Source organism: Echiichthys vipera, assembly GCF_963691815.1.
Source record: "Echiichthys vipera genome assembly, chromosome: 8".
NCBI lineage: Eukaryota > Metazoa > Chordata > Actinopteri > Perciformes > Trachinidae > Echiichthys > Echiichthys vipera.
In genome coordinates this window covers 9,317,465-9,339,316 of record NC_139833.1, presented here as the reverse complement: position 1 = coordinate 9,339,316, position 21,852 = coordinate 9,317,465, and the positions used below count along the sequence as shown (strand labels likewise).

At 39.3% G+C, this 21,852-nt stretch overlaps 3 protein-coding genes across 3 annotated transcripts; all 3 read left to right on the top strand.

The window, feature by feature from the left end:
- The first annotated feature begins 1,226 nt into the window (after positions 1–1,226).
- mrps15 (mitochondrial ribosomal protein S15) lies at positions 1,227–6,238 on the top strand. Its single transcript, XM_083919052.1, has 8 exons — positions 1,227–1,456; positions 4,014–4,082; positions 4,165–4,240; positions 4,352–4,400; positions 4,529–4,613; positions 4,725–4,783; positions 5,223–5,414; positions 5,914–6,238. The coding sequence occupies exons 1-8, from the start codon at positions 1,315–1,317 to the stop codon at positions 6,010–6,012; spliced, it is 771 nt and encodes a 256-aa protein (XP_083775178.1). The 5' UTR covers positions 1,227–1,314; the 3' UTR covers positions 6,013–6,238.
- A 2,679-nt stretch (positions 6,239–8,917) lies between these two features.
- LOC310951000 (cornifelin-like) lies at positions 8,918–9,725 on the top strand. The gene is made up of 3 exons (XM_083919059.1): positions 8,918–9,065; positions 9,178–9,314; positions 9,586–9,725. The coding sequence occupies exons 1-3, from the start codon at positions 8,954–8,956 to the stop codon at positions 9,688–9,690; spliced, it is 354 nt and encodes a 117-aa protein (XP_083775185.1). The 5' UTR covers positions 8,918–8,953; the 3' UTR covers positions 9,691–9,725.
- A 2,035-nt stretch (positions 9,726–11,760) lies between these two features.
- Positions 11,761–19,541, top strand: oscp1b (organic solute carrier partner 1b). Its single transcript, XM_083919032.1, has 10 exons — positions 11,761–11,922; positions 13,158–13,312; positions 14,030–14,197; positions 15,124–15,204; positions 15,293–15,396; positions 15,834–15,962; positions 16,323–16,392; positions 17,484–17,623; positions 17,753–17,816; positions 18,693–19,541. The coding sequence occupies exons 1-10, from the start codon at positions 11,811–11,813 to the stop codon at positions 18,810–18,812; spliced, it is 1,143 nt and encodes a 380-aa protein (XP_083775158.1). The 5' UTR covers positions 11,761–11,810; the 3' UTR covers positions 18,813–19,541.
- The last annotated feature ends 2,311 nt before the right edge of the window (positions 19,542–21,852 follow it).

Sequence of the window (21,852 nt, the reverse complement as noted above, 5' to 3'; positions counted from 1 at the left end):
GAATGGTCGATTGGCTGATTAAGAGACCAGAAGATTTGATAAATCTCCCCTTCATATTACTTTTCATTATATTGTACTTTTATTCATTTTGGCTCCTCTCCCATGCAATTTGTGATAGTAAGCTATATGTCCAAATATACATTTAAGTCATTATTAAAGGTTGAATATGGAGAATGAGCAGAACACCTCCATCTAGTGTCTCAAGATCGTAGTCGCAACAAAAGATTATTCCAGCCAATGGGGTTGCCGTGTTCCTTGCCGAGTGTGTCAAGCGAGGAGACAAGAGACCAGAGTCTGTTTGAGTCTGTTTGAACCCATCCCCTCTGTTAAATCGCACCATAAAAACAAGTATTGCAGATGAGTTTGACTGACAGTTATCTTACCGATCAAGGAGAAATGTAGCCATTTGGGAGAGTGTTTTAATGCCGTTGAACTCCTTTATCTCAGTCCATCGAGTGGATGCTTGGCCTATATTGACTTCTTTTTGCTCGTCAGTCACTGAGCTGATGAGACAAAAAAACGCCCCTTCGCTGAGACATTCCACCCAGTGCCAGCCTACAGTAGCTGCACCAAACAACAGACAATCCTTGCAACCAGCAATGCCGGCCATTATTGGCTGGTACAATGTAAACAAAACGTGACAGAAAGTCATTGTCAAACCCGTCAAAAAAAAAAGTAAAATATTACCTGAGACTAAATATATATATATTTATTTTTTTATGGTAAACCAATACTTTCCTTCTGTACCTTTCAATACGCCAGTGGGTGTATTACCCTTTTTTAAATATAGCTTTTAATAAAGATTCTACATATTCAACCTTTAAGTATAAATTGTATTGTATATTGTAAATTCAAATATAAATACTAATAATTAAATATAAATGTAATTCTTTTTATTTATTAACTTATTACTATGCACTGGGGTATACTATAAACACATCTTAGGCTGCTCATCCTAAGACCCTATTGTCACTCACAACCTCAACAAGCCACTTCACAAAGATCTTCTCTAATAAATGTATCATCAAATACAGTAAATAGAAGGATTAAGTTATTTAGCAAACTATCTTTTAAAAAAAAATCAGTAGTGCAAAGACTCCAAGATCCGAAATTAAGGAATTAAGGAATTTGTCCCATCGATGTGTTCTGGGATTGTTAGCACAGCCTAGTAAAATATCCGCCATCGATCCTCCCTCGGCTAGCTTGGTCTAGTCAAAATGGCGGACCACATATAGGGGTCGAGTGTGATAACTTGTCACATTTTCATCACTTTTAGGGAGTTCATTTGACACCTTGTGAGCTATCCTGACCACCATGTTCGCAAACATGGCTCTGCGAACTGTTCTGAAATCGTCAGTCGGTGTTCTGCGTGAAGGCTCAGCTCTGTGCTCTGCTCTGGCAGTGAAGCCCTGGACATGCAGCTCGGCTTTATTATCAGGACCGAGAGTCAGCTGTGGTGAGTGTTAGTGACAAAGAGAACCTGGAGGGAGCTGACGCGTTTTCATTATAGACCTTTCAAAGATATAAACATAAACACTCCAAAACAGTCCTAGTTTATTTCCTGTTGCAGTGTATGTGAATGGCTTCTCCTGACCGGAAATTACCAAGGACCAAGGCTGTTGACAAGCAATGGAATTCTGTTGAAAAGGTCCTAAAGGTTGAATATGGCCGCCATCTAGTGTCTCAATATCGTAGTCTCAACAACATTAAATAATTCCAGCATTGGGGACTGATTGATAACGACTGATTACATGGTGGTGTAGTGGTTAGCACTGTCTCCTCACAGCGAGATACTTCCAGGTTCGCATCCCGGCTGGGGTCTTTCTGTGTGGAGTTTGTATGTTTTCCCCGTGTCTGCGTGGGTTTTCTCCGGTTCCCTCCCACAGTCCAAAGACATGCACGTGTCCCGTAGGTGTGAATGGTTGTCGGTCTCTGTTCGTCTCTATGTGCCCTGCGATAGACTGGCGTCCTGTCCAGGGTGTACCCCGCCTCACGCCCGATGTCAGCTGGGATCGGCTCCAGCCCCCCGCGACCCCGGCAGGGACAAGCGGTTGAAGATGAATGAATAATTGTATAATCAATTAATTGTACAACAGTATTTAACGTTATGCAGTCTTCAACTGGAAGTCTTTCTTTGAGTGGTGTGTAATCGATTAGCTAGCTAGCTCTCCCCTCAAAGTGATTCTTTGTTTCTGTAGCAACAACAGACAACCCTGGCAACCCCGCAATGCCGCTCGCCATTGGCTGCTACAATGTTAACAGAACGTGTCTGTTAACATTCGTTTTTAAACCCGTTTAAAAAATGTAAAATATTAACTCAAAAGCAATACTTTCATTCTGTACCCCTTTAAAACGCCAGTGGGTGCATTTAAATATATATATATAGATTATTACATAAAGTCACACATTTTACAGACACACATCACATTATATTATTATATAGCTACACTATAATACATATTGCTCCAACAAGGTAAAGTGAATTTAAGTAAGTAAAAAATGTGTGTCCATCTTTGTTTGATCACAAATTTGACAACATCAGCTAAACTGCTGTAGAACTGAGCCAGGAATGGTTGCTACTAGCAACAAAATGTTTTTTATTTAACTTCACTAAGTGTGTGTATGTATGTCTATACTCAATCCGATGCAACATCTGACTTCATCATGATCATATCAAGAGCATCTAGAGCAGCTATACTTTCATTTCCCCCTCACTAGAACATGATAACTGGTTTTCACACTGATAACTGGTTTTCACACTGTTGCATCCTATTTTCAGCTCGCTAACAGTCACAGACCAAACCTACATTAACAGGCCTAGGAACAAGCTGGCGTCTTCTTGCACATCACTTCCCCCCTAAACTCCTATTACAAATTTAATCATCACTCACATGTCACTAAATACATTACAGTAATGACAGAAATTAAGAAATAAGAGATAAAAAGCAGCTTGCCCTGCAAATACGTTTACTTGCAACTTTGCATAATGTTTCCTGCCGAGAAAACATTATGTTAACTGTAATAATTGGCTGAGAGCACAGAGACAACAGAGCAGCTGCAGTGCAATTGCATGTTAGTTGTACATGTGTCTGGACTTCTGCGGGGATTAAGCAACAGGGCTTTGAAGAAATAACATAATGTGGTGTTTTGATGATGCTGATATTGAAAACCACTTTCCTCTCACCATCTGATATGTGCGCATTTGTGTTTTATCTGGGGTGGGGGAAAGCAGCGTTATAGAGATTATCTCGGTTGTGCTCTTCAAACACCCATCTTCAACTCGAGGATGAGTTGCATCATCATGCACATGATGCACTACATGATGCAAGGCTGATAAAATGATCACTCAAATCTTGCCTTTAATCAGAATTAAATTAATGTATCTACTTACAATGATGCCAAATTTAGGATAGCCTCAGGTTCTTACGGGGTGTGTGCGTGGAATACATGCTTCTGTGGACTTTAATAGGATTATATACTTGCCTATATTTCTTGGCTATAATATAGCCACAAACACAGATGGCAGTCAGCATTATTACAGATTCACCACTTTTTTTTCAAACATGTGAAACGCATTGAGGACTGATGCTATATTTGGTGGTCTTTAGATATAACACCGCATGTTTGAAAAGGTTAAGGCCTATCCTCAGACCATGTTTCTATCTAGATTTGATGAGATTCCAGCTTTTATGCGTCTTTATGAGATTTCCTTGTTGAAGTCTCGAGCTTTGTGAAGGTCACAACGCGTTTTTGTTGAAACTGTCTTGGCCCAATGAGGTAGTAACTTTAGCATTGTGTGAAGTTTCCATCTAGTTCACAGTCAGCTTTGACTGGCAACCACTCATCGTTCACAGAGTCAGTTTGTTGTGTGTTTGGCATAGGTCATGTTTTCCTTCAGGCTCAACCTGTTGGGCCTATTCTGAGCACAAATAACCCATGATCCCTTCGTGTCTTTGTTGTTTTACTTGTAGTGTTTTGATCATTTCCTCCAATCACTTACTTTCTGTTCTCAGTTGCAGGCAGCTTTGCTGTTCCACCACCAGTGAGACATTATGCTCGGGTTGCAAAGAAAAAGAAGCCAGGTATGAGATTTTGTTTTTGGCGCAACATGTTTCAACATTTGAAAATGGTCGCTCTTCATCTTAACATCTTTTATCCTTGCAGGCCCTGAGAGCCAGCTCAGTGATCTTCCCCCAACAATGCTGAAGATGGATTATGCAGCTGTGCCCCTTGCTCAAACGTAAACATACATGCATTTAATCGTACCTTACATTAAATGAGCATTAAGTAGTATTTTAGTATTAATTAATTAATTTATTTTTATTACATTTATTTTATTTTTTGTTAATAGGACTGATGATGTTGTCAAAAGACTTCTGTCATTGGAGTTGGCGAGTCAGGTGAGTTCCCAAGCCCCCCCACCCCCCCCACACACACACACACACACACACACACAAGTTTTTAGATGATAATGATTACGATACTCGTCACAAACGGGTAGTTTAATAATCTGTGTCTGTGTTTTCAGAAGGAAAAGCTAAAGCTGAAAAAGGAACAGCTGATTGCAAAAGTTCAGAAGGACGAGCACGACCGCAGCTCAGTGGGAGTCCGTGGTAAGTCGTGATTCTTCAGTCTTGTTCATGGTGTTTTCACTGACGTAAAAAGATAGGATATAGCGTAACTGTGTGTTGATTCAATCCTGCTTTTAATCTCTTTTTCCTCAGTGGCGATTTTGACTGCACACATTCGAAACTATCGGGAGCACTTGCAAAAACATCACAAGGTGAGTGAAGACGTTGAATCAGCAAGTTAAACAGGAAGGCTTGTCTTTGATGACGTATCAAATCATACGTGAATCGACTTGCACCACGTTTACTCTCATGTATGATTACGTCTCTCCGCGTTTCCTGTCTACCTTCCTCTGGTGTGTGGTGTTCTACAGGATATCCTGTGGACTCCCCCACATTAAATACGAACATGTCGAGAACGGTCATGGGTGGAAATTTCCACGTCACATGATAGATTAAACATTGTTGTTGAAATTGTCACCGCGAGGTGATAGAGGTGTAAGTGCTCACCTGCTTCTCTGTTGCATTTGTAATAATGTGTCTTCTCATAGCTAATTAGTGTATAAACAGGGCATCAATTGTTGTCCCCATCTGAGCCTGTTTGAATCACATTTGTTGTCCAACCCAATTCTTTTATATGTGAATTCCTTCCAGGACAAGTCTAACAAGAGGAAGATGCTCATGGCCATTGACCGAAGGAAAAAGCTCTTGAAAAACCTGAGGGTGGTTAGCTATGATTCCTTTGAGAAGGTGTGCGAGCAGCTGGGAATCACCTACACCTTCCCTCCAGAGTACTACAGGCGGGTCACTCGCCGCTGGCTGGCCAAGAAGGAGTTCTGTATTAAGGTAGCAAACAAATGCCCTCATTATTCTGTTTCAAGATTCAAGATTCAAGAAGCTTTATTTCTCCCGAGGGAAATTATTGTGCAACAGTTTCAATACAAAGATGGGAAAGGGTCAGAGTAAAAATAAGCTAACATAAATCAAGTCAAAATAAAGTTAACGTAAAATAAATCAAACAGTTAACTAGATGTGACAGAATGCAACAGACATTGTGGTTAAACGATAGGTTTCAAATCTAACTATAAGTACATTTTCTGTGTATTATGATGTACAGTTTTGGTTTTTCTTTTTCATTTTGGGGTATAAGAATGGTATCGGATTAATATTCAAATCCTTTAAACCCTTAACAAGCCTTTCATACCACACTGGTGAAATAATAGTGCATATTGTGACTGCGAGTGTTACTCAAGCGTTCTGTAGGTTGATGTGTGCACACTTTCCAAACTGACTTACATGTTGAAGGTGTTGTTTTAACACTTGTGTCATGTGCGTCTCTTCTCAGGTCTTCAAGGAAGTGCAGAAGCAGAAAGCAGAGCAGAGGCGGATGATGAAACCAAGTTTAGTCTCTGCAGACAAGATAAAAGCCTCTGAGACCCAATAAAAGACAATATTCTGTATATTACAACAATTGATTTTTAGTGCTTATTATAACCAACATGTCTACCATCTATACTTTTACACCTCCAGATACTGTATGTCGCATGTGGATTAAAAGCTCCATTTCTCATGTTACATCATACAATGTTATTTACTTTTGCCTTCAAGTTGATGTCAGAATTTTATGGAAATGTCCCAGAAAGTTGTATTAATGTGTATTTCTGCAACGACAGGAATGCATTTGTACCAAAATATATTACTTTTAATTAGATGTTTTAGATTAGCTTAGATGTATCCGCACCAAACCAGTTAGGTGGCCACTGATCTCACTTGTGCAAGGGATCAAGTGAAGTAGGGAACTCAAATAACCACATAATAAGGAACATTTTTTGTTTTACTTAATTTCCCACCATAGGCTGAAACTTAACACTGGAAAAAATTGGATAAAATTGCTGACCTGCAACAAATGATTGCATAATATTTAATATGAATAAATCCCACACTTAGTACCTTTCGCCGTTTCATTACTGAGTTGGCATTTTTATGCTGACCAACATTCTTCAGTATCTTTAAGAATATATCAGGTTACGACATGATTTACCTTCTTTAAACACACTTTGATGGGCTTGAGGTGTTGAGAAAGGGCTTTGAAACAGGACCTAGGAACAACATGATCGCATGTACAATGTCATAAATCCACTATGAAATAACTGTTAAAAATAAGACATTTAAGAAGTTTGTAATGTTACATTTTTGGTGACTGCCAGAGACTTGTTGATCATTGTTTGGGCTGTAGAGGTCGGGATGCCTCATTCTATCCAAATACCAAAATGATCTTAGTGCAATGTGATCTAGTACAACACCTCAAACTATGGCTCTAGTAATTAACCACATAGTCACTGTTCATCCAATATGCTGGATAACAATACAATGAATTTCAGATATAAGCTTCACTACTTTCTGACTGCTCTTTATTCAATTCAATTCAATTCAATTCAAAAAACTTTATTTGTCCCCGGGGGGCAATTCAGGGCACACAGAACAGCAAATAACGACAGTGCAACTATACAAAAACATTTAAACCTAACAACAAGAATAAAGTGTAAAAGAAGAATAAGTGTCAGGATGTTAGTGTGTTAGTACAGGTTAGATACATATATGTAGAAAGACATGCGTGTATCAGATGTAAGCAGACATGTGAACGGGTGTATATGATGTAAACATGCAGTAGACTGTTGAAACAGGTATAAACAGAACTGTAGTGCAGAAAAGATATAAATGAACAGTGATTGGATGTATATTATGTATAATGCATTCGTCAAATAATATTTAATTTCAAACCTAAGTTGAGGAATAATAACGAATGCAGCCCTGCGTGCATATAACAGGGACATCCATATGAACATTTTGATTCCCTCGGGGGTTTAAGTCCATCAGAAAACACGTTTCTGAAACTGCATGTAGCTTTGTTCTGGTTCAAGTCTTGAGTAAACCCACGCCTTTGCAAACTGCTGTGGTTGATTAAAACCTCAAGCTATACGACAAAAGGACATGAGGCATTTCTGGGTGTTACATGAAAGCATGGTGTAAAGGACTAACAACTGCGTGAATTCTCTAAACTGCTGATCTAATGTGAGATTGGAAAACCATCTTAATCTGAAGCCTTCACCTCCTAACAGATAGTGTTCCAGTGATCTGTACTTGTTTGTGATTAGTCCCACTATCAGCCTCAAAGCAAAGCTGAAGTTCTCGTTAATGGTCTATCATTGAATCACCACAGGTCCTTGTCATCCTCCGAAGCAGCAGTCTGTTAGCAAACCAGCATTTCACAGCTCAAGATCGTCATAGCTTCCTGTGTGGTGTGCAGCTTGTCAGTTTGATGAGTGCACGCTGGTAAGTGACAACTTTTTTCCCTCTCGCAGTAGATCAACTTAAGAATTCACCACTAATTCAGTTAAACTAATATTACGCATTAAAGATATTTGCTGATCACTCATGTTATTCTTTAAAAGTAACGCGTTCGCAATAATTTCATTTTAACGGCACTGATTGAAGATAATATGTCTGTAATGTGTTTTTTGTACTTCAAGGTTATTTAACACCTTCATGTTCATGCATGCTGTCACAAGTCATATTAACTATGATCTATGTCAATAATATACAGCAACTAACACAATAACATAATTTTATATACCATACCTTTATCTTTATTCTCCTGTAGGTTACACACAGAAAATGTTCTGACTCTGAAACATTCCAAAATAATTGATGGCATTCTTCCACTATACTATCAACTGAAAGTCAAGTCTTTCAAGTTTTCAACATAAATTGACCTAGTTAAAAAAGGACTTTCTTAAAATATTAAGTATATGAGTAAAAACCACTATGCAGAACAATTTTCAATTAGTGTGAAAATCAGAAAAACTCTCAAAGCCCACAGTGTCTCCTGTGTTACAAAAGGAGTCCATGAATCGTTTGTAAGGATAAGATGAAACTTTGTTATCGGGGAGGTCCGGGTGTCTTAGCAGAATCAGCAGTGGCAATGAGCAAAACAAGAATAACAGTAGAGATAAGATAAATACATGTTGTTGTTGATTGTGGATACATGTTTACAGGGGGATTCATGAATGCTGATGGAGCTGTAGAGTATTGAATAACACATGAATTCTGTCTCAGTTATTTTCCAGTGGAGATCAGAAAATATACCTCTGAATTATTCTATGAAAAATCAAACTATGACATTTTGCTCCTCTGGAATTGAATACACATAAAATATAAATACGAAAACAACTGTGGAACTTGGAAAGATTAGTTCATGTCATGTTTCCTGAAGCTTTTTCCACCTGCAACAAACACTGCACTCATCTTTTTTCCATGCTAACGGCTGAATGTGTTCTTTACTAGGCAGCTAAACCAAAAACAACAAGCAGATCCAGTAATCCAAAATGTCAAACCCAGTGGTCACCCATCAACCAGCTGCAGGGGGCTACGGGACGAATGTCCAAACAGGAGAGTGGAGCACGGGCCTGTGCTCCTGCTTCAGTGACTGCTTTGTCTGTGAGAACTGTTCTATAGCTGCTTAAATTTAACATTATCACATTTTTGTCCATAGAGGCACATTTTCATGCTTATTCTCGTGCAAATATTCATAATGAAATCTATTGTGCAGGTGCTATTGGTTGCTGCTGTCCACTTGTATTGAGCTGTTACACAGCAAATAAGTATGGAGAAAACTGCTGCTTGGGCTGTGTGCCTGGAGGTGCAGCATCCATTAGGACTCATATGAGACTGACATACGGTATTCAGGTAAGTTATTCATATACTTACTGTACAGTGTATGTTGTAAATTACTATATAACATGTACATATATTCCAAACTCTCTAGAGGACCCTCCCTTGTGTTTTGCGGATAGTTCTGTATGTGTTTCAATAACTTGGCTCTTATGAAAGACAGAGATTTCTTAATCATAGGAAGTGTTGGGCGTTTCCAGCAATTAAGAAACCTGAACTGTGGTATGTTTCCCCATAGAGGGTTTGCGTTCCCTGATGTGACCTTGTTGCAATCTTTTAACCACAGGGAACATTAACCAATGATGCCTGTATGACCTTTTGGTGCGGAATTTGTGAGGTGTGCAGGATGGCGCGAGAAATCCGCATCAGGAATGGAGACATTTCATCTTAAGAAGACATGAAGGATTTGCGCCCACTATATGCAGTGTTTTTCTGTTTGTTAGTGATGTCCAGCTATGGTTGGAAGTACTTTATTTTTTTATTATTTCTTTATTCTTCTACGTTTATTTGTTTATTCATGTAGCAGGCCTAGCTTTCATGCATAAAACAAAGAAGGAGCAGCTAATAAATTATGCCATTCAGTATTATTTTATTTTTTTTTACCCATAGCCTTATATGTGAAAAATGTAAAGCCCTCACTCCTCATTTATGCTTTCCCCCAGGCCCGGTTGGCCATCTCTGACCTTTTGTAGACTCAGTCATTGTTACTTTTGTTTGTGCTGCTGTCAAGGTCACCCTTGTAAAAAAGAGCATTGCCTTACCTGGATAAATAAAGATTAAAACAAAATCCAAAAATATAAATGTACCTGCAACCTGTGTGACAAAATGCTGATATTGATGTGTATTACTGTAAATAAACTGCATTGTTCCATCATTCACAACAAGATTTATAACATATAAACATGAGCCATTTTGTACTACGTTGTCAATATAAAATGATTATTGTGTGATGTAATTTTATTTACCTTTTAATCTGTCTTCTGTGGGTTATTTTGGCAAAAAAAACATCCTTCTTAAACTTTGGGTTCCCAAACATTGTGGCGTGTGACCCCTTAAAATAATGTGTATATAACGTGGGCATCAGCTGTGAGTATTTCAGCAGCAATTTACTTCTCCTCTTTTCTTTATTAGACTGACTTTTATAGGCTTGACTAGGTGAAAGTATTCAGCATTTCACAGGAATATAAATAGCCGATGCATTATCTGTTCACCAAGTGTGCGGGACCTCTGAAAGTCAGGTTGCCGGAGTTATTCAATTAAATTCAATTTTATTTACAGTGCCAAATCATAACACAAGTTATCTCAGGACACTTTACAGAGTATGTAAAGACCACACTCTATGACTTATTTATGATTTACATAGACCCAACAATTTCCCCGTTGAGAACATGGTGGCAACGAGAACCTTCCCTTTAACTATGGAGGACATAGAGAGACAAAGACAGACACAAAGACAGACAAACAATCACAGGGATCCAAGCAACCACAATAGTAACAGTAACTATGATAATATCTTTAGTAATGTGAGTATGACTCATATGTTATGGCAGGTAATATAGAATAGAATAGTAGAAACAAGTGCAGCTAAGGTGATAGAATATGACAATGATAATAATTATGGTGGTAAATACGATCGATGATGAGTGGTGGTTATAAAGCCGTGATACAATCTATCTGATATATATTACTGATGATGTTTTTATGGCTACACATTTTATAATTTGCCTATTCAGACATGAAGACAACACAATGCATACAAACTGAGTTTGTACTTGTATTTTTAATATTAAAGTCTAATTTCTATCAATATGATTTAATTGCAGATGGAGCTGGGTCTGTTCCACGTTCCTGCCTGTTATAGGGAAGGCTTTCGTTGCAACCGTACTCTACGGGGAAATTGTTGGGTCTATGTCAATCATAAATAAGTCATATAGTGTGGTCTGTAAAGTGTCCTGAGATAACTTTTGTTAGGATTTGGCACTATAAATAAAATTGAATTGGTGGTTTGGGCATCTAGTAAGGATGCCCCCTGGGCGCCTCCCTAGGGAGGTGTTCCAGGCACGTCCAGCTGGGAGGAGGCCTCGGGGAAGACCCAGGACTAGGTGGAGAGATTATATCTCCACACTGGCCTGGGAACGCCTCGGGATCCCCCAGTTAGAGCTGGTTAATGTGGCCCGGGAAAGGGAAGTTTGGGGTCCCCTGCTAAAGCTACTGCCCCCGTGACCCGACCCCGGATAAGCGGATGAAGATGAGATGAGATGAGATGAATGGGGGCAATAGGGTCTGGCTGGGTATCTTCAGATTTTAGTTGAAAGTTTCACACCAGCATGACCTCTCCCTCTTCGTGTACGTCATAATGCACAACGCGCTGATTGGCTGTTGCGTCGTGGCCTAGCAACCAGAAGAGGCTTTACCAAACAGATAGACCCCCTAACAGCATAGCATTTGAGCTAGCTTCGACCGCTAGCTTGCCTACATTTCCTGGAGAGATTCAATCGTCCAAATACAATCATGTCTTCAAGAACCCTGCCTCTGTTATTCATCAACCTCGGCGGAGAAATGCTGTACATCCTGGACCAGCGGCTCCGAGCTCAGAATATCCCTGCTGACAAAGCTAAGAAAGGTAGCTTTAGCTTAGCATCTATGTAGAAAACAAAACAAATGTCACCCTGCTGTTTAAAACGTTAGCGTGATACCTGCACATTCATTTCAGTCGGTTTGTCCGTTAACTGGAGAGAAAGAGTCAACAGGTTGTGTTATGTTTTGATAAAATAATAACTCACGTGACGATAGACAACAGTTGCTGTTGCACGGGACACTGTAACCAGGAGCCCAGCATCTCAAAGTGTAGCCACTTCCCAGTACTCCATTGTCAATAACAATGAAACTGCTCTATCTTGTCTGCTATATAGCATTTTAGCATGTATTCAAATGTCGTATACAACAGCATTGCTCAAGCCTTGAGTCATGTGTCATTCCAGTCTAGTTTTCAGAACATCATTTGATTTATGTATCTCCTTTTTAAATCATAAAGTTTCCACAATAGCTGGCTGGATAGAGGATGACAGAAGGAGAGGTATTATTATTACACAGCTTCAGCATAATCATGCACCGATGCATTAGTAGCTCTCTGCTCTGCTTTGGCCTAGACTAAAGCCACACGCTTAATAAACAATCGAACTTGAGAAGAAATAAAGAACATATGAGGTGAGATATGTACAGTTAAGCTCATAAATAATGTGCTGTGGTTGTCTCTGCACCCAGGTACATCCTGTAAGTGGTTGGGTCAGTCAAATCAAACCATCCAACCATCAAACCATGCAGACTCACAGGCCACATGTGACACAGCATACACTATATGCCATAGTATAATCACTACATATAATTATGCAATACATTTATATTCTCCATCTATGTCTGTCTCTGCTCTCAGAACAGTGTGTTTGTTTTTAGCTTTTGTAGAACTACAGAAAATACTACCTTAACTCACTGTGCCAGTTTATTTTTCCTCACTCTTGAGCCAATACAAAGTGTTCCTATGAGGTTTGACCTCGTACAGCGATGACAGTGATTGTGATCACTTCTGCCAGCTGCAACAGTAGTTGTTGGAGGTAACACAGCAAATTAAACCTTTCTGAGTGGAGTTAACGGTTATTGCCCTACCACTAAGTAGGACGTGCTGATGGCTTTTCCATGCTGCTGCTTTATTAGGGCCTTTGCCATTGGGATAGGCTTTGGATTACTTTTTCAGAAGTTTGACCGATGTAGTAATGCTGCCTGCTTCTGAGCCCACAGTGTGGAAAGTTTATTAAAAAAAACCTCAGTTCACTAAGTTTTTTGTCCTGTTTACCTGACTAGTTATGAACGACATCATCACCACCATGTTCAACAAAAAGTTCCTAGAAGAGCTTTTTAAGCCACAGGAGCTTTACTCTAAAAAGGCCCTGCGGACTGTGTTCGACAGGCTAGCCCATGCCTCAATAATGAGACTCAACCAAGCCAGCATGGACAAGGTAAGTCATCATACAGATGTAACGTCCTGTATATTTTTATTTTATTAACCTTTATTTATACAGGTACAATCTCATTGAGACCCAGGGTCTCATTTGCAAGAGAGACCTGTTCAGGTAGGCAGCAACAAAACACAAAGTTACAGACTAACTGAACATACAGGAGACACAACACAGAACACAAACAGTAAAACAGTAAAATAATACAGTACAAACTGCAAAGGGCAAAGTTAAGTACAAGTTAAGTTATGTACAAGTGCAGACCCCCACAGACTGTCTCAACAGCCTTATATTGTGTTGTATCATGCACATGTTGAATTGTCCTGTTCCGCTGTTCATCTAATTTGAATTTTTCCCTTCAGTACACACAAGGCTTATCCACACATTAATCACATTGTCTCATCACCTGCACAGATATGCCAGTCTGTTTAACAGCCTCCCCGGTATAGAGGCTTGATTAGTATTGCAAAGTCGAGCATGCTTCAGATCTAGATACATCTACACAATCTAAATCTACATCAATCCATGCTTTATATTCATAAAAAAAATATTGGATTGTTTTGTTGCCTTGAAGCATAGTGTACAACAGGACTTCTGAAATACAGAACGATTCATATCTTAAACACTGTGTGTTGCTGTATGCGGCTCCCTCTGCTGTTTATTATTAAACAGTTGCATTGATATTATTTTTGATGGATGCATGTGTGTCCCTCTTCACAGCTCTATGACTTGATGACAATGGCTTTCAAGTACCAGGTGCTTCTCTGTGCCCGACCCAAGGACATCCTCCTCGTCTCCTTCAACCACATGGATGCAATCAAAGACTTTGTGAAAGACACTCCCAGCATTCTCAGCCAGGTTGATGAGACGTACCAACAGCTCATAGAGGTATGGCATGTGACTTCACTCTCCTCACATGCAAGCTCTTTGAGTTTTTGGTGGTATGTTAAATAGGTGTAATTTGAAAATGCCTCCAAAATTGCCCAATTATAGCATGAAGAATAAAGAAAAAAGGTACTCTACTTCAAATGTAAAAAATAGTCAGGTGTATAGAACTAAGTCATAAGTGAGGAAAAGCATTGACACGCAGTATCACCAAACGATATTTAACAACCTGTCGTGTAGTACAATTTATATGGCAAAGCAGAAACACCTGTCCAAATATAGGAAATATTGTAGTCTTGTGCAAAAAAAAGTATGAAAGTCCACATACCAGACCAGTCAAAATAAGAAAGAGAAACCATACAATTTAACTACTTAAACATTTAATAGAAGCAATTTAAAGGGCAGTGGCCTATTTAATTTACTTTCTTGATTAAATGTGGTAAATAATGCAGGTAACACACTATGCTGTCGTTATTTCAAACCATTTGGGTTTAGGGTTGCAACACAGTGAGATAATCGTCTCAGAATATGCATGCTTTCACAGTATTTGGTATTACACAATTACTATCATTATTATTATTCTTGTTGTTCTTGTTATTGTTTATAGCACAATACCATCTACACAGTATGATAACTGTCAGTTTTCATATTATGGTATACATGGAAGCCAGTATAACACTGCAACCCTATTTGGATTATGATTGCATAAATTCAGCTCTATTATCACTGCACATGTAATGTCATGTGTCAAGCGGCAACAGTTGTTTTTGATTGATGTTCTTGTATGATTAGGTTAAATGGGATCATTTTTTAACATTGATATAAGACAACTGTATAAATAATATATAAATGCATGCTGCATGTGGTGAAGTTATTTTCTCATTGCTGGTTTGATGATGTTTCAGTTTGAGTCTTTTTAATTTTTTTAGATGTATACAACCTTGTCTAGTGGGGACTTCCAGCTGATCAGACAAACTCTCCTTATCTTCTTTCAGGACATGCATATAAGAGTAAGTCAATTATGTTGGCAGATTTGAATCCTTTTGTTGTGTGTTTTATTTGACTCACAAGCCTGTTTCTATGTTTTCTTCAATGCAGGTATCTATTTTCCTCAAGGATAAAGTGCAGAACTCCAATGGCCGCTTTGTTCTTCCTACCAGTGGCCCTGTGCCTTATGGAACACTAGTCCCTGGCTTGATAAGGTACCACTGTATATAGCTGTTTTCACTTAGACCCAAACAATCTTCACTTTAAAGGATGGTGGAGATAACTGATGATAGCAAAATGTACCATTGGTCCTGTCAGTGATCTTTAATGTTTGTCTTTTTGTCTTTCATATGCTTGCTGATCTTACCCAGACACTGTAATCTTAAGTTAAGCAGGCCTATCTGCAGCTAATAGCATTACAGAGGTCTTGTTGAACAAGTATTTCCATTCTAATTTTAGATCTGTTGTGTGTTTAGCTTGGATCAAATTACTTTGCACAGTTAAGCATTTAATGCACAGAGAAAACAAGATCACATGAAAAACTAATAAAGCAACAGGGGTTCTAATGGTTCCATGTAAGGGTTCAGATTAAATATCTGTGTATAGGAAAGGTATTGAAAGCATACTTGTCCTTAATATATGGTATTTCCAGGATGTTTAGGTGTACTGGGGAAGAGGCGACCAGGCTGCAGTTCCATAATGGAGGAAACTACGCCGCCGCTCTCCGGGAGGGATCCTTCGATATATTCGGAGACAGGGTCACCAAACTTGGCACGAACATGTAAGACGCTGCAAAGTACAAAAGATGTACATGAACCTAAATTTGTGGCGTACTGTATTTATGCAATGGCAGGGGCTTGATGATGAGGATGTTATGTAATCCAGGTCATGAGGTATTTAGAAGTAGTAAGTCAAAGCCAACTGAACTTTACGGTGGGAGTCCAAGGTATTTAAACGCATGTGGTTTGATGTCCCATAATTTTATTACATTATAATGTGAACATCCTACAAAGGATTCAATTCCTGGGACTTCCAACCAGTCAGAAAACCGTATTAAGCCCACTGAATGAGTTGACGGATCATCTGTGGCACTAAGTGGCGTTGAAGTGTTCATTCTGTCTTTCTAATTTTTTCCATTTAGGTACAGTGTAAGCCGCCCAGTGGAAACCCACATGTCAGGAACATCTAAAAATTCTGCTCAGCACACTAAGGTGAAACAGCTTCACTGTCATCAGTGTAAACATTAATGGTTTTATTAGTGGACAAATTGTTCACAAACTCACAGGTTACATGTTTAAGACTGGTTCTGACATGTGTCCTTGTGTCCTCTGTACATTCCATGTGCAGGAATTTGGTGAAGTGACCCTGGTCCAACTATACTCTAGTTCCTGGTGCATAATCAAGTCAAGACAACAACAAACATTGCCAAAAGTGCTTTAAATAAAATAAATCACAGAGATTATCAAATGCAAAACACAGACATTCATAACACAAGTAAATTAATAAAAGCACAGAATACATTATTAACACAAGCACCAATGCACAAACAACAAAATAAAATACAAACAAGTAAAAATCAGTCAGGCATGCCTTCAGGATGATGGTTAAGGGCGCACTCACACTGTCCATTTGTACCTTGCCCGGTGCTTTGGGGTGATTGTTCCCCACTCGATTGCTTCTTGCTTATACATCCTCACCCATCGGAGGTTTAGTTTTGTCTGACTGTTTTTGAATATTTTCATCTGAACAAATCTGCAGTAAACACTCCACCTCCGCATCAGAGAACTGCGAACCGTTCGGCGGCATCTTTTTAAGTGTCGCGGGGTACAGATGCATATAAATAGACATCTGGACCGCTATCAATGCTCGCGCCTGTGCTCGTACACGTTCGCACGCTCATGGCTGTACATGTGCAACCTTCTCTCAGGCCGCGGCCAGCAAGCATGCCGTGCCTGGGCGCGGTACAGTTGTACTCAAACTGGCCAAAGGAACTAGACTTTAGTCGTGAAGCGTGCTTGGGCATGGTAGAGATAGATAGTGTCAGTGCGCCCTCAGAGGCCAATGAAAGGAGATGGGTGTTTAGACTGGCTATATATGTATTAGTGTAGGGGAAAGATTGAATTGTTAGTGGCAAACGTTTCCACAATGTAGAGCCAACAAATGAAAATGCTCCGTTTTTCAACTGGGTGCATGGAATGAACCCAAAGGGTCGGGAGTTGGAAACGGTACAGTAGCATGATCTTGTAACAAAACAGCTTAACCACTAATATATTGACGTTAACAAGCCATTGTGTGTCAGCAGGTCAATACTGCTCCCAACCCTTTGGCCAAAGAGGAGCTGAATCTGTTGGCAAAGTTAATGGGAGGGTTAGAAGTCCAGAAACCAGGAAATGCAGACAGTGGCTTCCGAGTCAACCTCTTTGCCACCGATGAAGAAGAAGAGTGAGTCCCCTTTTTTATGTGTCTACTGTCAATGTGTTGTATGGCCCTGGATCAAATGAAACTTGTTTTAACTTGTTTTAATTACTCCAAACTAACATTGGGACTCTTTTCTTATTATTAATATTACAGAGAGGCATTAATATCAAGACCCGATGACCTGTTATATGGAGTCATAAACATCCAAGCAACAAAGGTAAAGCTTTGCTTTCTGTTCTCACAAATGGTTTATTTTGATGTGATACAATTGGATGTGTGATTTGTGTAATGAAAAACTCTCTTTACTGCACATTTATTAACAAAAAGTCTAAGCATACAGTACTGTCAGACATTTGACATTTGACGTAACCATGCTCAAACTACACAAATTATCTCAGACAAGGTGGATCGATTACAAAATTACTGTAGTTGGAGACAGCTATGACTGGAGCGGATGACTGTGCTAGTCAATGACTAAAACACACAAGGAGTCACTCACTGGAAATTGCATCTAATTTGTTCCTGCATAGTGGTGGAGCTTGATTGTGCCATTTCATTCCCCTCCACCTCTTGTGTCCACTCAATCCACTGAACGCCAGTCCCCATAGTCGCACTCTTTTTAGGTATGATGTTTGTTTTGGACTGTCTGGTTCCCTATTGCTGATTGGATACTTGTCTCAAAGGTGGCCCAACTACAAGTTGATCTTGTTTTTTAAATCAAACTTGTTTAAAAACTGATGTAGCGTCTGGGACAGTTCACAATGTGGGCAGGGCTCATTACCAGACAACACGTTTTTTTGAAGAAGATCTAAGAAGTTCGTCTGGGACCGGCAAATCATGGCGAAAAATCTTGACATCTGCACTGGCCCCACCTGTCAGCCTCACAACTAGAATCTGTCTTTAACCCTTGATCAACAACCCCATGATTGGTCTCGGAGCCAAATGTTACTTATCTCAGTGATAGGCTTATGGTTATACAGTCAATGATCAGAGATGTGAGGCTGTTCCAATCTAACAGGATTTACTGTAAAGAGGTATAAGTTCTTGTACGACCACTCTGGCACTGTGATTGGTGGATAACATTGTCTTTCAGGACCAGCAGGCCAATGCAGAGCTAGCCAAGATCATGGGGGAGTTCACAGAGACTGGAGATCAATCTCCGAGTGCCAGCAGCAAAGGAGACGACCTTCTGGCCATGATGGACGGCCTGTGACATGGTCAACCTGACAGAAACGCCCAGGGGGTCGGGCACAATGCATCGTCAACAGTCTCTTCTACAGCGGACCAGTCTGCTGTCTGTACCTGCGTATACACTGCAGCAACCTCACAGGCAGCCAGTAAAACTTCCTATTTGGGTGCTTTTAAAATGCAGACGTGTGCAGTTGTTTCCATTGTTTTGTCAAATGTCCAACTGCAAAATGTGCATAATTAACAACAAAGAATGTGATAAGCCAGGCATTAAGCTGTAATACACTGTAATAGTATGTTTGCTGTGAGCTGAAAAGAGTTTCAGAGCATCAAAAAATACAGTGAGTGGGCCTATGTAAGTGTGTTCAACATGTGTATGTGGTAATAGCAAAGCATCGGTTTGTATGTCATAATGATCCTTTTTTTTTAAATCAGAGTCAGACTGCGCTGCTGTACACAAAAAACACATTCCTTTAATTTCACACAATGACATTTATGTTAAATGTTAATAATACATCTCAGTTTTAGTTGATTTGATGGTTTATGGTCCAAAATTCCATGTTACACAGTGTGAATAGGGAGTTTGTTAACTTCAGCTCTATTCTAACAACGATAATATTATGGAGGAATCAGAGGAAACCCAAGTGCTCTTTCGAATTTCTTCAAATCTTTATTTTGGTAGGAAATATGTTTATCTTGCATCGCACTACCTTAAAACGGTTTCACAACCTGTGATGTCTCTAGTGTTGAGCTGTGGCTCAGAAACGATTTAGAATAATGCAATGTAAGTAATTGTCTAATATGTAAATATATTTATTGCATACTTTATTTATTTGAAATATATAATTTTCAGTGTATAGGGGTGGTGAATATTTCTACAGTTATTAAATTGTTGAATGTGCAATGTAGGATTGTTAATAAATATATGGGGGAAAAACATGTTTTTACAGATGTATTGTATGAACTGCAGAATCTTTGGTCCTGATGCAAGAGAGTGTTAATAATGGCATGAACCTTGTAACTGTATGTTGTAGTTTAAAATATGAAACAGTAGGTGGAGCTGTCCGATCTTTCTAAACATCGTGTACTTTACTCGTGTAGTCTGTCCAAACTGACTACCACACAAATACATGGCATTTCATAATGCATCGTGCATTTTTCTTAAATACACCAACAAGTGATAGGTGACCATTTTTTTCTTTTTACTAATGTTCTTGCCTTGGTGTTGGGTTCATTGAAATGTAAACCGACAAAAGTGTGATTGGTTATATTTATCAATATTTACATTAATTGCCAAACCAGAAAAGCAACATGCTTGAGTATAATCACCAATTAGACTCCTGTCCTCCAGCACAGACCTGCAATGATAATAGCTAAACCAACAGCAGCTATCTGAACGCAAGATGTTTGTGTTTGTGTGCAGTCTGCCTGCACACGGGTCAAAGGGAGACTGTGATAGTCGGCACTCCCCCAGTCAGCCACACTCAGAGGCATACACGCGGACATGGTGCATACCATGCAGCAAAACATGCTGAGACATATCTCTAAATTGATCCAGGGGAGGAGGATTCTGGTGATGTCTTTTTGGATAATCTTGGCATCGTAGAGACAAGAAACACTATGTGCCCTGAGGATACAACCTACCTGCAAAACAAACAGAAACCAGAGCTCATGCCAGTCATCCTGCAAGACTGTTCACTGGAAAAAATATGTTTTTCAGCATAAAGATTTGCAAGATTATATTTTTATTACCAGGATAATTCTAGTTTAGTGGCATATTAAAAAAGAACATGAATGTGCTTTTTAAGATAATGTATAACAGTCCCTTATTTTGCGGATACGTTTTCCTTGCAAGGCTTAACAAGAAAAAAAAGTCTTTAATATCCAGTTAAACTTAGTTTCACCAAACATGAGAAAACAGCCACTGAAACATGTTTCCCTCAGACCTTGCATTTTGAGTTATGATTCAGTTTCCTCTTCAGAGACTGTGGGCAGGACACTGTAAAGCCACAGGCTGACAAGTGTTTCATGTGGCCGGGGACACATGCTCTACTGAGTCAATACAGGAAGACTAGTGCAACTCAAATAAAGCTTTGCCATTTAGGTTGCCCTCTCCGTCTATCACACCTGCCCACTGCTTTGAAACTGGTAGCTGTGGGTGGAAGGTTAATCGGGGAGTCTAAATTGGGAACATAGGTGGGCTTTGCTAAATGCCACTTTCATTATGTTTGCTGAGTATGACATTCACTTATTAGTGAGCTGAAGTGGTGGTTTTTCTATTCCAGAAATTCTATAGCCTTAAATATCGAAAATGTAATGCTCTTATCAGATGAGGTATTAATAGTGGTACACGGTTTCACTGAGTCATATGGTTAATGTGAATAAACTCATTAAGAAGGAACAATGTAGAGCCTTCTGTGAAGCAACATTTTAACAGTCAAAGAGCTTTACGTGCACAGTTACATTCAGGTTCATTACCTTTTGAGACAGAACCAGGTTTAATGGCGCCCTTGAAGAGAAAAGACTGTTTTATGTAATTTAGCAGAGACTTAAAATGAAGACCATATGATGTTACATTCATCATTATATTATAATTAAAGGGCTGCACTTGCAAGTTTGTAAAAACTAAGAGCTCTATGTGGTAGATTTTGTTTGTAGAGCTTATCTCAGTTCAGTTTGCAAAATCATGCTCTGTCTGACAAATGTCTTACCAACCCAATGGTATTTTTAGTGACTTAGAAGTCCACGTGGGCTGGCCATTTATTTGCATGATACAATAAATAACCATGGTATCGTCTGATCACACTGACACTTGCGTGTGGTGATGTTTCATAGCCCAAACAAATATTTAAAAATGTCTCAAACTCGTAGAGACAACTATGATGTAATGTGTTCCAGTTAGCAATCTTGTGTGTATCTTTCATTATGCGAAGAATTTCATCATCAGTTTTACTAGGAAAAGAAAAAAAAACAGACAGGTGTTGGCATTGGTCGAGCGCAGCTGTCAATCAAATAAGTGGTGTGCGTCATTTCCGTTGTCAGGTGGTGCTGTCGCTGTGGAAAGA

Coding starts and splice junctions, on each gene's coding strand:
- mrps15 (XM_083919052.1), top strand. CDS start 1,315: ATGTTCGCAAACATGGCTCTGCGAACTGTTCTGAAATCGTCAGTCGGT. Junction 4,083..4,164: donor TGCAAAGAAAAAGAAGCCAG/GTATGAGATTTT, acceptor TTATCCTTGCAG/GCCCTGAGAGCCAGCTCAGT. Junction 5,415..5,913: donor AGAAGGAGTTCTGTATTAAG/GTAGCAAACAAA, acceptor GTCTCTTCTCAG/GTCTTCAAGGAAGTGCAGAA.
- LOC310951000 (XM_083919059.1), top strand. CDS start 8,954: ATGTCAAACCCAGTGGTCACCCATCAACCAGCTGCAGGGGGCTACGGG. Junction 9,066..9,177: donor CTTCAGTGACTGCTTTGTCT/GTGAGAACTGTT, acceptor TCTATTGTGCAG/GTGCTATTGGTTGCTGCTGT. Junction 9,315..9,585: donor GACTGACATACGGTATTCAG/GTAAGTTATTCA, acceptor TTTTAACCACAG/GGAACATTAACCAATGATGC.
- oscp1b (XM_083919032.1), top strand. CDS start 11,811: ATGTCTTCAAGAACCCTGCCTCTGTTATTCATCAACCTCGGCGGAGAA. Junction 14,198..15,123: donor CGTACCAACAGCTCATAGAG/GTATGGCATGTG, acceptor TAATTTTTTTAG/ATGTATACAACCTTGTCTAG. Junction 17,624..17,752: donor GCCACCGATGAAGAAGAAGA/GTGAGTCCCCTT, acceptor TTAATATTACAG/AGAGGCATTAATATCAAGAC.